The sequence below is a fragment of the Montipora capricornis genome, chromosome 3 (assembly GCF_036669925.1).
Source record: "Montipora capricornis isolate CH-2021 chromosome 3, ASM3666992v2, whole genome shotgun sequence".
In the NCBI taxonomy this organism is placed as follows: domain Eukaryota; kingdom Metazoa; phylum Cnidaria; class Anthozoa; order Scleractinia; family Acroporidae; genus Montipora; species Montipora capricornis.
Window position 1 is genome coordinate 38,621,444 of NC_090885.1, and position 13,892 is coordinate 38,635,335.

General features: G+C 39.6%; 2 protein-coding genes across 4 annotated transcripts; one reads left to right on the plus strand and one right to left on the minus strand.

The window, feature by feature from the left end:
- Positions 1-6,842: 6,842 nt before the first annotated feature.
- Positions 6,843-9,874, minus strand: LOC138043100 (neurofilament medium polypeptide-like). Its single transcript, XM_068889224.1, has 2 exons — positions 8,991-9,874; positions 6,843-8,229 (listed from the first exon to the last, which is right to left on the minus strand). The coding sequence occupies exons 1-2, from the start codon at positions 9,029-9,031 to the stop codon at positions 7,314-7,316; spliced, it is 957 nt and encodes a 318-aa protein (XP_068745325.1). The 5' UTR covers positions 9,032-9,874; the 3' UTR covers positions 6,843-7,313.
- Positions 9,875-10,294: 420 nt separating this feature from the next.
- Positions 10,295-13,556, plus strand: LOC138043091 (DELTA-alicitoxin-Pse2b-like). 3 transcript variants are annotated; one of them, XM_068889214.1, is made up of 2 exons: positions 10,295-10,415; positions 11,963-13,556. In XM_068889214.1, the coding sequence occupies exon 2, from the start codon at positions 12,002-12,004 to the stop codon at positions 13,457-13,459; it is 1,458 nt and encodes a 485-aa protein (XP_068745315.1). In that variant the 5' UTR covers positions 10,295-10,415; positions 11,963-12,001; the 3' UTR covers positions 13,460-13,556. The 3 variants fall into 3 exon arrangements, with proteins under 3 accessions (XP_068745315.1, XP_068745316.1, XP_068745317.1); XM_068889215.1 differs by having other exon boundaries at positions 10,360-10,415; positions 11,968-13,556; XM_068889216.1 differs by lacking the exon at positions 10,295-10,415 and adding an exon at positions 10,451-10,568.
- Positions 13,557-13,892: the final 336 nt, after the last annotated feature.

Below are 13,892 nucleotides of genomic sequence, written 5' to 3' on the forward strand. Positions count from 1 at the left end.
ATCAGTATGTAACTGAAAATTATCACAAGCATTAATAGCTTCATTATGTGGAATACTGGTGTATAAAGATGAGACGTCAGTGTTACAAATAATGAATTAGAGGGTTATTTGCCAATGGTAAGGAGTTTATTGAGAAAATTATTAGTGTCTAACATAAGATGGTAGTTTGTGGACAAAAGGTTGAAGATGGTGGTCAACAAAATGGGATATGCGTTCAGTGGGATGACTATTGGATGAAACAATGGGGCGTCCTGGGTTACCGGGCTTGTGTATTTTAAAAAGACCAGTTATCGGTATATGATTATTGCATCACCTAGGAAAAAGGTATCTATTAACGTAACAGCTTGTGATATTCAACAGAGAAGTGATATTAAGTATTTAGGAGTTTTTATCGATGATACTTTAAAATGGGAATACAGCATGTTAATAATCGATTAGCAAAGAATCTGGGCATATTTTAGTAACAAGCTTCGCTATTATGTCTCTATTAGTACTCTTAGGCAACTCTATTATAACCTCATCTACCCTTATGTTTCATATGGTTTGATCAATTCATTGTTGGGGAACTGCAAGCCAAACTCGACTTCAAACTGTAAAAAGAAAACAAAACAAGTGTATTCGGTCCATATTTTTTGCTTCCCAAAGAGAAACTGCTTCTATTTACTATAAACTACTCGAAATTCATACTCTTAAAAATGTATTAAATATTAGGATGGCATCCGTTATCTACTGGTTGCCTCCTGCCAGTTGGGGTTCTTAATAATGTTTCTATCAACTTTGAATTGTTTCTTTCACATTGTTAAAAGTGGGGTGGCTGTAAACTAGCTCGATAGCTAAGTGCACTTCCACTATAAACAAAGCATTTACATTTTTTTTACATTTATAAACTTAAGCATTTCCCTTTTTAAGTAAAAAAAATACCTGCATCCAGAATTCATAGCTATAACACTAGATATGCCTCAAGAGACAACTTATACAGACCTGTGTCCAAAACCAATTATGGGCTTTCAAGATTTACACCAACAGCTTCTAGTATTTGGGAAAATATACCTTATAATATTAAAACTTTACCTTTTCCTTTTTTTATTAAACAGTATAAGCGCTACCTCCTTGACAGCCAAATATAATAATGATAGTTAGGAAGGAAGGGAATATGATTATTATATTCCCTTCCTTCCTGATTATTATTATTATTATTATTATTAGTATTATTATTTTTATATTATTTTTTGTGTTTGAACTTAATTTAATGTAAGACTCCTTGGATGCAACTCATTGATGTATATAATATTGTATATTTATCTAAATTTGTCAATTTCTTAATTTATTACTATTAATTTAATTTTTATCTGTACTACCTATTTTGCTAGTTCACTTCTATACATATATCATTATGTATATATTTTTGTTTTCCTTTCATTTAATTCCTGTGGTAGTGGCCATCTCGAAAGCATTTGCTACTATGGCCACTACGCACTTTTCCACTTTTTCTCACTCAAGTATAATTAGTCTGTTTCCTTCTTTCTTTTAATTGTTATGTCCATTATTTATTTTCTGAAATAGTGCAAAATAATAATAAGAAATCTTGAATCTTAAATCTTGGAAGGATGTAAAAACGTCCTGGTTTTACGTCAGGTTCTATGAGGTATTGTTTTGTCCTCTTGTCAATCCGTTGCTCTGAATATTTGAATTCAAATTTGTTGTAACTACCATATTTTATCACATTTTTTCCACTATTACGTCAACATCCATTTACTATATATATCTACATAGAAGCAATCCAATGTAAACTCTAATTGTACCTGAAGAAAGCTGATTTGGCCAGCCGAAACATAGTACACCTCTAAAATCAAATCTACGTTGTATCGGCTCTTGCTCAAAATATTTAGCTTCTCAACTTGTAATTACGCCGATCAGATCAACCCACTGATCCAACGTACACCGACAGGAAGATTGTCCACGGTTGCTTGCTTGAAAACTCTGTAAATTACGGCCCGCGTTTTTCCCCCTGAGATTTACAGCCCAAGCGCGAAGAGCTCCTGGGCCATAGTTAAAGGGGGAGAAACAAGGGTTCATAATTTACAGTGCATATCTCTGTGGTAATCAGGCCCGTGGGTAAGGAAACTAGTTGAAGTCAAGAGGATTGATCAACTGCCACAAAGACTGCCGTGTCAAAATCCGAATCTTGGCTTTTTGAAATAGTTGCTTGCAAGATACAAACGGTTTTAGTTTATGTAACATAAACGACTGAACTTGCTAGAGAGTGTTTTATCAAAATTTCAAAATTAGCTGGCCGTACAGCGGACATACTGTAGAATAAGACCCGCTAATTTAGTCAATCACAGCGCGCGTACCATATGAGAGCTATAATAAATTTGTCTTATTTCTTACATTCATTTTTTTACTAACCCTGAAATCAGTTTAATTCATTGCATGACAAAAAATAGCTGCAAAATTGGTTCTTGATACATACATACTGGAAATAAGGCAAACAGGCAAGAAATTTAAAAGTGTTTGGGGATCATGATGTTAAAAGCTGATTTAACGTATATATATTCCTCAAACATTTGAACGATGAAGGCAGTAATAGCGGCCCAACCATTTCTCTGTTAAAAGCTGACAAAAATAGCTGGGTTAGAAAGCGTGTTGCATGTAGTCGAGATCAAGATTTTGGAAAAATGTTCTGTAAACCTTTCATGCTCGTGTAAGCGGAGCATACAAATTCAAGGCTTACACACCATGCATAGTTAATAGAGGAAAATGGTTTGGAAGCTCGGCAAACATCAGAGGAGCAAACAAAGATGCCAAGATTTAGGTTGGAAAGTCCACGACCGTGCACAATCTTTTGTTTTGCGCTCATACACCATGCATGAATTACGCAAGCAACACGTTTCTATTGGTTAGTTCCTCAGTACGGAGAAAACAACTATTGTGTTTTGTGCACGGTCAAGGCCAAAAAAGAGAACAAAAACATACAACAAAGAAATTTGTCTGGTTTCATAACCATTCCCCTCTATTAACTATGTACACACTATCTAGCCGAGCAAACCTTTTAACGAAATCGTTGGTACTCTTTACTTTCACCATTTAAAGTAAAGACATTGAAAAAATCGCCATTTTGTTCACTGTGTGCCACAATGACCAAACTGAAGGTTCGAGGTTTCGGGAAAAATAGCATTCCGGAGAAAATGCAAAACTGTGACATGCTCACGCGTGACCTACCTTTCTGAACAGGTTTGTTCACTGTGACAACGCCTGTTCGTCCAGGTATTTGACGACTGCTCGAAGAGGCATTTTCCTAGGTAGGTAATCTATAGGTACTTTTTTTAGACTTGAGAATCCCCAACATAAAGGGCCAGATTCAGATAAGAGTCAATGTTAAAGTTGTGTTTGATCGCATTTTATTTCTATCCCAACTACTGCCTATTCGCAGCATCACAAATTTAAGATGGTGCCTACTATTGTTATTGCGCATACGTTCTGCGTTTCTCCAGATACTAGGGTTTCCTATCGCTGATGCCTACTAATACAGGGATATTTTTGCGCGGTTTAAAACTATGCAGAAAAGTAGACCTTTGTAAGTACTCTTGTCATCCAAAAAAGAAAATTGGGGGTAACCATGGCTTCTTTAGAGATAATTAAGCTTCAATTTGAGAAAGAACGCTTTACATTGCTGTGCATTTTAGAGCTTTTTACAACTATTGTTCATGCATTATCTTTGAAAAATGTGTGGTTACCCCCGGTTACCCCCAATTTTCTTTTTGCATTTCAATCTCTTGTTAAGATCAACCTTTCCTGCATAATCAAAAATCGGGGCAAAAATACATTTGAATTAGCAGGCACCGTCCGTAAATACCAAAAAAGTGCTATTCAGCATTCAGTTTTTTAAATCACCACGGTCCAAGTGGCTTACTAGAGCTGCATTTTTCCTTATCGAATTTTGCCGACAAAAAGTAAAGATATTTAGAAAAAACGTAGAAATTAAAAAAAATTCTATACCACTGAGGTTTTGTGAACCAAACGGCGATATAAATATTTAAATGTTCGATTCCATGTGTAAGAAAAATTTTTTTTCGCTTTAGTCGTTTCATTTCCGTGTTAGCAGGTATCTTTTCTTTTTTCGTTCGCTGGGCTAACGAGCACGGAAAGAGAGGCCTCTGCAATGGGCGAAAGTCACTGTGTTGAGCATGCACGGCGTTCATGTTGTGTGGGCTTACTTAACAACAGCTGAATTACTGTAAGGGAATGCACGGGACACAGCAGGCTCTAGTGACAAAGTCAGAAGAGTTTGAAGAGTGCCGACCAAGATTGTGGACTGCGCTTGGATCAAATTGAGTATCGACCCATGGCAGGGGTTTCTTTTCCCGTACTCGTCAGCCCAGCGAACGCAAAAGAAAAGAGACCTCTGCTAGCAGGGAATCGTTTCATGAGCTAGAAGCCCAAGATACCTAGGGAGTTGAGTTGAACACAATTATATAATTGAAAAACTAACTGGAATAGTTAACTAATAATTGCTTTCGTCAGGCAAATGATCATCAAAGATGACCTGAAATTACATGTAATCTTACAATAGCCGCGTCTACGTAAACATGGCAAGGAAAGTAACGAGAAACACGTCTAAGGTATAAACGCATTAAAAGCAAATACAACGCATAGAAAACACAATCGACTTTTGTCATCGACTGGTGACAGTAAATGATCTCCCATTCATAAATGAACTGATTTCACATCCCCGAGACAACTGACACCTTTTTCAAGATGGCGGATATGGAATAAGCCTTACGGTAAATTTGCGCGTGCAATTGTCTTTAGCTCGTGCGCCATCACAGAAGAGGCTGTTGGCCGATTACTACAAGTAGCGAAGACGTTTGCCAAAAAAAAAAAAAAAATTCCGCAAAGCCTCTACAGAAACGCATGCGCACATTTGGTTCCATACCTTCAAAGCTGAGTAGAGCGAGGCAGTTAATTTAGAAGTAGATGTTTTCGTGTCGATTAAATGAGTTCCTGGGCCATATTTCAAAACAGCGAGGTCGAATTTGTTTCGTTTCCTCAAAATCGAAACGTATCTGTTTTAACTTCAGGAAGAACTATTTACACAGTGAGCCAGTCAAAACAGAGTTTGTAATTGCAAATCTTAACATCTATGAGATGCAAAAACAAACTTGTGAACACGTGAACCTGAACACAAGAGCGAAGAAAATGGGTCATAAATATGAAGTTTTGACTATCTGAATGATTTTGGGATAGATTAAAGAGATATATTGTTGAAAAATCCAAAGTTATCTCTCTTCGTGTTAATGAGTAATGTAAACAATCTTCGCACTGGTGAGTCGTAGTAATAAATTGGGTTAACCCGGAACCAGTTATTGGAAAGCTTGTAACTGCCGAGGTTCGCATGTAACACAAGTAATAGAAGATTCACGGAAAGCGGAATTCGCAATGTTATCCAGTGTCATTTGAAGGTAAAATAGGTTGTAGACTTAATGCTTCGATGTATTGCGCATCTGTATCTGTCCTTCTCTTCTTGAGAGGCTTTTCTCACTGTTCAGAGAGTTTGCGTCCACATTTCTAACTTTATTTGTCGAGAGTTTCAATAGACGGAGCGAAATAAATATGACAGACCGAGTCACCCACACTACAGTATTTTATCTTTTTTCCTGCCATTACCATTTTAGTCTTCTTCGCAGCCGTTATTAGGGTCGTCACGCAACGCTCCTCTCCACTAACGGCTGCTCACGAGAGAGACACATTCCTTTCCCTAAAATTGACCAGTAAGAAACAGGCTTCCATATTCTGGAAACCTGGTCCAAGTCCGTCTACATTACTTCAAAGCAAACATGGCGGATCTATCTTCTTTTTCAAAAGTGTGTGAACAATTCAAGTTTAGCGAGTTAAACAAGCATAAAAAAGAAGCGATTATATCTGCAGTGCTGAAGAAAAAGGACGTATACTGGCTTTGGAAAATCTGTCATTTTTCAAGCTCTACCTATGGTATTTGACGGCTTCACTGGCGAGTCTGGCCACATTGTGATTGTTGTTTCGCCTTTGCTTTTCCTCATTAAGGATCAAACCGAACGCTTACGACAGGTAGGAATATCCTGCGTAAGTCTGAGCGACGCGAGTACGAAGGGAGAAATAGATCTCCTTGAAAGAGAATTTTATTCGGTTGTTTACGCGACGCCAGAGTCGTTAAATAACGAACGATGGCGAAGAAAAATAACGAGGAATTTGATTGGCGTACCCGATAACAATAACGAGCATTCTGTTGGTTCTCAAAAACAAAGGGAAAGGAATGTGTCTCTCTCGTGAGCAGCTGTTAGTGGGGAGGAGCGTTGCGTGACGACCCAAATAACGGCTTCGAAGGAGACTATTACCATTCCTGAATTTCCTTTTTTTTTGAAATAGTTTCTTATTCGTACTCCTGCCAACAACCTAATGATTGAAAAAACTTAGATGCACTCTTCCTCGGAGAATTTGATATCATGGAGAGGAAGCATTGCAGTGACATTAGTGTCAGTAATTCAATGAAGATCTTTGAGTTTACAGGGGAAAGATTCCGGAGTAAGCGTCAAGAACATTTCAACCCGGGAGGATTTTTAGCCAATCGATTCACAGGACACTTATAAGGCTGCTTTTTAACCCACGAAACGGCAGCGACTTTTACTACCTCTGAGTGCTTTATGGATAAACAATCTTCAGTTGAAGAGAATCAGAATAACTAATTGAGTGAGAATATCGAATTCGCTGTAAATCGATATCAGATAGCAAATTTTGCCACGACTAATTGTAAAAATCACCTGATTGATCCTTCTCAAAGGTTTCCTCCAAGAGTTCTTCCTTGGTTTAATATTTAATTTACTAATTAGTTATAATTTTACTCACCCAAATGTCCAATCACAGATAACGATTAACGCGTAAGGGATACCAGAATGACAATATCCGCTACATCTAAGTTTCAGTGAGCATTTCTAGTCAATTCTAAAAGCAATTTAACTTACAGTTCACTTAATTTCATTATATCTAGGGGGAGAAAGTTTTCCTAAAATATTTCTCTGGAGCACCTTCAGAGAGCTTCTTCGACACTACGTATGTACCAGGCTTCTATGCAATACGCCTTTTTATCTTCGTCTTTTAATCAATCCAAAGTGTCGCCTCAGCGAACAATATTCGGCAGACAACATGATGAAGATAGTCGCAAAGAACACAGTAACTCCTTCAGGACTTTTCATAACGGATGTGTAGAATAGAATTAAGTTGCAATTGTAGTGATTTGGGCGGCGCGTTGAATGGAGTCGTACACTAATGAGATATCATCAAGTCGGTTTTGCTCCAGGTCGCGGAGGAATGGGTCCAGGAGGCTTGAGAGCGACCTTATTGGGTTTGTTATCAGCCGAAGAGAAAGAGGAAGGTTTTTTGCTCCCTGAGGCAAGTCCTGCTTTTTTCAAGTCAGATGGGTTAAGAGGCAGCGAGGCCGGCCTTTCCTCTGATGATTGTTTGGGAAATCGAGAGTCAACAGCCCTCAATGGAGGCCTACCGAGAATGTTAGGTGGATTAACAGCATCTGTGGCTTGCAGCTTTTTATTGCTCGTAGAACTTTGTGATACGTTCTTTTTCCAAGAAGGAGCAACCGGTTTGTCAATCACTCCCGCGTGACTTTCTGGGCGTTTCGGCTTCAACGGCTTTGCAGGTTCGCGTTTGTCAATCACACCCGCGAGGCTTTCAGGTCGTGAAGGTTTAGCGGGTTTGACTGGCCCTCTCCCTGACGGGAGAGGGGGAACAGCGGGTTTGTCTAATATTCCCGCATGGCTTTTCGGTCGAATAGGTTTGACATGATTACTAATCCCTGTTGGACTAGACACGCGATTCAAAGAAGCTCTCTTGTCATCTTTGGGAGGCCATTCTCGATTTCGCAGTTTTGGTGGCAAATACTTTGTAGTACTTTCCTCCTTTTCCGAAGCAGGTTTTTCAGGTTTGTTTGGCGTTGGTTTGAAAGCTACTAATGGCTGTGCATCTGGTTGATCTTGTTTGGCAGGTTCACTTGAAGGTTTACTAGAACCAAGGGCACCGCGTTTTAAAGTAACATCCTTCTGATTTCGCGTTGTATTGTTAAGGATTGGTCCCGAAATATTGGGTCTCGATTTTGCGGCCTCCACATCGTGACTAGTGCGAGCGGCTGGTCCACTCTGCCCTCTTTGTTGCTTAGGAGAGCCCCTGGACAGACCTCGGTAACTAAAAAAATGATCCAGACAAAAAGAAGTCAAAGGGATCAAGTATAAAAGAATAATAGACATATATGAGCTTGGGGTTGGGTGGGTGTGTAGTTCACGCCAATCTCAGGTTGGGTATTATCAACCAAAAACAGCACGTTGTCGAGGTATTTTCATGAAACGTGCTTTCGACTTACATCGCAGAAAAGAAAAAAAGCTTAAGTCGACCGTACCTAAGGGATTCACTGTCTTCGACTCTAGAAAAAAAAAACAACTGATAAACGACAGAAATTGCCCTTGACTCAGACTCGTTGTGTAATGATATGGTAAAGGTACCATTTTTCTTTATGAAAAATGTGATTGCTCGCTTCCACAGTAATAATTCCTTAGCGTATTCCCTCGCCCATTTATCGTGTCAATTCCTCAGTACGACTCCGACTGAAATAAACGATATTTGCCTTTGGCACTCTGAACGGGGCAACCCATGGCGAGCGAGGCTAAGAATAGAAGTAGCGTTTGCGACTTAGGGCTGAAAGGTTCCGAAGTTGAGAAATCAGCTAACGAACGAGGTAGCAAGAGGAGCTCCCGGATTCAAGTTTGACTTTGACCACAAACTATGACTGTTAAGAGTAATCCTCGGTTCAAGTGATTTATCTCCCTCCAGCTATTTGTAAGCCAGTAGTATCAATTGGTGTTTTGGGGTGGACGAACACCTACGGTTGCTCTGTCTCGTTCTTGTCCTTCTCAATTGCACATTTGAAGGAGTTTCAAAATCCGACATACCCGCTCGGTGTTTTCTGCTTGAATGTGCGCCATTTCTGCATCAATTGTCCCCGATAAATGAAAGTGCATACAGCAGCGATCACCAGCAGAATGCATATCAACACAGCGGCCAAAATTCCTGCTAGATTGCTTCGCTTTTCAACCTGAGGTCCTCCAGTTCCTTTCGACAAAAGAAAAACCCTTCATCGTGCATGCATACCTGGTTAACCCTACCTAGGAGGCAAGGGCTCGTTTATTCAAAACCCCGAAAATTGCTGATAACAAGATCTTCGACGTTATAGACACATAAGCCCGAAGAGACATTCTAAAATGCAGTGTTTTCAAATTAGGGAAGGACAAAGGTATTAGCAAGTCTCACGAGTGGAAACGCACGAAGTTTTAGACTGGTCAAACTTTTGAGCCAACAACTCCAAACATTTCTTTTGTTTTGTGATCGCTGAAGCGTGATTGGTCAAAACGTGTAGAAAATTCATAAGAATCGATCATTAGGTACACAACACTTAAACTGTTAATCATCTACAGAGACAATTGCTACAATATATAACACTACAAGATAAAAAAAAGCTTAGCATGAATGGAATTTGGAGAATAAAAATAATAGACAGCGCATTGATGTCTTTAAATACTCAAGCACATTCCATCGGTGATAGGTTTTTTGTTTGCAGGTAGTATTATTGTAGCTATCGTGCCTTTAGTATTTATAATCAAGTTCCATTTTTGTTTCTTTTTTGACTTGATAATGACGTTAGGATAGCGTCGAAACGTCGTCGTTCTTTTTTTACTATTTAGCTTTTACTATGTTTAAAAATATTTCATCGCAGTTTTTTTATAACGAAATTCACTTCTACTTTTATTCGAAAGAGATGAAAAAAAAAAAAGAAAAAAAAAAGGTTTATGGACATTAATGCGAGTCGTGATCAACTGAACGGGAGACCTTTTGTTAACTTGAGTATTAAAAAGCAAACTTAACGAGCGTCTTAGGTTTCCGGTACAAACCTAAATAATAGTACATGAAGAAATGTTTGCGTCAACATAAAAATAAGAAAAGCGATTTTAAAGAACGAGATTTTCTGAAAGGAATCATATTGTTGTAATAAAAAATTCACTTAAGCAATATTACATGAAAAGCGGAGAGTTTCTTGGGCCAGAAAAGAAAAAAAAACCGGCTAATTTGATATAAACTCATAAAATGTGTTACAAAGCCATTGCGTCTTCAATTTAGTTCTCTCGACAAGTACCAGTAAGTGATCAAATAAAGGACAACAAAAGGATAGCGTAAAAGGTGACATCCGTGAAAATTTTCAGCGACTTACATGCATATGAACCTGCAAGCTCAGACGTCCCTAACAAGACTATGTTATTTAATAACTAAGTTTCTGCCTCACTGGACATACCAGCAAGAAAGGGAGTCCAGGGAACATCAAGGTTAGTGATAAAACAGTGGAAGTTTAATCCACCCATAGATTATAATTTTGTTTTCAAAGCGTAAGTAATTGGCTTAATTGCATTTGAGGAGCGTGGATAAACAGGGCCATTAAAAAACAATGTACCTACGAGATATCAATTCTGCTTTTTGAGGTATTGTCTTTATATAGACTAACGTCATTATTACAATCGAGGGAGAATGAGAAGAAAAACTTTTCTGGGATTTTTTTTTTCACTTCATTCAATTCAAATATTACAGTTTGTTTCGCCGTTTGGGGGCGGATTAACACGATTGTCTGCTAAGATGGAAAGCATTTGTTGTGGGTTGTCTAACAGCAATAACAATTAACAAACAATAGCTTCCACGCACTTCGTATCTGGCAACATTGTACGATGATTCCACAAAATATACGTCGTTGCCTGATTCCCACTTAAGATTAGCTGCCTCATTACAATTAGTTTTAACGTTTTTACCCAGATATGCATCCCTTCGACTTTGTTGTGCTAAAAGATCTTTTATGTTTATGCTTATTTAAGTCTGTATTTATTGTAATGTTTCATATCCAGTAATTTATCAAAATACTAGCGTGGCATAGATCACGGCTTGATTCTAGACAGAAAAAATTAAAACTGAGAAATCTGCGGCAGTTTTCGGAAAACCAACTCGGGTTTGTTATCAATGATTTACTTAGGCCCTGTCTACAAGCAGGTAGGGTGACCTTACTGCCTCACTGCTAGGGTTTCCCTAGCAGGAGGGTCAAAGATAGCACGGGTTTACAAGCAAAATTTCACAGGTGGGGTTACCCTCCCTCCTTGTAAACAGGGCCTTAGTGCAAGAATTGATTTACCAAGAATAAAACACAAAAACGAATCTTTAATCTGCATGTGGCCTTTATTTCAAAATGAAACCGATTCCCAACTTGCATTTTCATGCCACTAATGCTGCCTTTATTAGTCACATCAAAAAGTTCAGCTATGTGGACAGTTTTTCTCATCTTTTTTAATTTCTCAGTGAGAACGAAAGTCCTTCGATGGACACAAAACCGAGCACAACAAAGTCTCTCCCCAAACTATGCATTTTCTTGAGAAAAAGAAACACCTCAGCACATAACCGGTAATAAATTCCATCATGGAAGGCCTGCCTTAAAGGCTAGCTTAAGCAGAGGCGTATTTAAGTAACAAATGGCAGACTGAAGTGACTCTCTTAAACCCTTGACAGTGGTTGCACTAACATTTCCGACAAATCGTCCATACTGATATGAGAGCATAGAGACTGGACCATTCCGGTTGGGGTCCAGTCGCACAAAAAAGCATTTTAAGTTCCTTATCGCTGGGGTGAGCAATCAGGCTATTCTCTTCGTTCATCTCACATGGCTGTCGCAATAATTCCTTGTGAATGAGGTATATTTAATCAACCAAACCACCCGTTTTTTTTTTTCTGTCCACGCACTTGTGATTCAGTTATTTCCACCCATTGGTGACTTGAAATCAAGTTGCTGGCTTTGAAATATGTCATACTAAGCTAAATATGGATCCTTTATCGGTAGGTTAGGTGACACTGCTTCCACAAACAGATTCTGTGAATCATGATCGTGCAAACACTGCTCCTCCTCTGCCTGTCAGCCACATTGAAAGGTGTCTTAGCGAACAATGATAGCGACACATTTGAGCTTGGAAAAGGGATCAATCTGCGAAAGGTCAACTTGTTGAGTGACTTTCAGGAACATGAGGCGAGCGTGTTCGAAGAATTGCCTTCCAGCTGCTTCAAAAGATCAGAGCTTCACTATTCAGGCAGTCATTTTGACTACTACGCAAGCACCAAAGCATTCTACTCCAAGACGGCCGTTGAAGCTGGTTTGGACGCATCACTGCAGTCTACATTCACTCTTGGAGCCACGCTAAGCAGCGTTATCCAGACGAAAGATTCAAAGACCAACGAAGTAAGTGGAATGTCTCTAAACGTCCGAGCATTGACGGAAAAGATCTTCGTAAAGAAGGATTGTTTGGATGACATCGATGTCTCCACTCTAACGAAGCGTCTTCTGAAGGAATTCGAAGGTCTTCCCTTAACATTTGACAAGCCTTGGCTCGCAAACTCCTGGAAGCCATACTACAATTTCTTGGAGACGTTCGGTTCCCATGTTATAACGTCCGTAAAGCGTGGATCAAGTATCAAGCAGACATCCTTTGCGGAGAGTTCCAAATCATACAGTCAGAGAGACTTTCAGGTGAAGAGCTGCGTTTCACTCGCAGGGCCTACCAGTGTTGGCAAAGTCGGCGTTGAAGCGTGTGCAAATGTCAGCCAAAGTGAAGCATCAAGTGCAAGCCACATGAACACGGTAGACAAACTCATCGTCCGCGGAGGGACCAAAGAAACCCGTAACGCGCTGTTCAAACAGAGGACGGAAGAACTGATTGAGAAGTTGATGAATGAAGCTGACGAGTCAGACTCCGCTGTGGAGCACAGTTTCAGACCAATTTGGGACATTCTACAAAGCCGCTTCGAGACAGGATCAGACAACTACATCAGAGCTGTAAACCTGCAGTATTACTACCTTGGTTACTTGAATTATGGCTGTTCACCTACAGAAAGTGGTAATGTACAGCTGCAAAAATTCGACTACACCAGAGATTCGACCAAGGGTTCCCCTGAATTTGAGTGCTCTTTGGCTTCAGAGGGGTGCCACAACAATAACGATTGTCACTACAGAGTGGGAATCAAGTGCGCCTGCTACGGTAAAACTTGCGTTCGCTACAAGGAAGAGAAACAAGACAACGGGGTCCCCAAGCATATTCCATACGCAAACTCAGACAAGAAATGGGGAAAGCATGGCTGTAAATGGAAAGTGGCTGGATTTAAGTGTCACTGCCGCAACGACAACCTTCGGGTGCGTAAAGTGAAATGGAGGATGCCAAGCAGAGATGCCGTTCAGAAAGGTGTCAGGCCTAATGTTGCTCACCATAGCTCGACGAAGCTAAGCCGTGATCAAGTTCGAAATGATTCAAAAGCTGAGATCAAATCCTACAATGTTGGCAACATTTAGAGAAGGCAGACGCACTAAAATGAGTTTCTCCCTCAAATTTACATAGTGTTCACATGTGTTGTATGCAATGAAACAATATTAAAATGGCAGAGATAACAATTCCTGATTGAGTGACCATTTAATCATGCACGCATCCTTAGAGTCACAAATACAGAAATCGGAATTATCGAAATTAACCTTTGATGATTTCCCCATCATTAAACTTGAAATTCAACGTGGACCGATCACGGAAAACATTTTTAAACGCGAAGTTAAGCTCAGTATTTGTTGTCGTCTGTGTATCTCAATGATAAACCAGCCTCAATGCGTTTCGAGCCGAGTATTTAATAATGTGCGGCCTGTTTCCTTGCGGATGAGGGGAGGGAATTCTGAGAAGGCTCGGGCGATCCGAACAGTTCCCTCTCGCCTTGATCCACATTCGCCAGTCGCCACC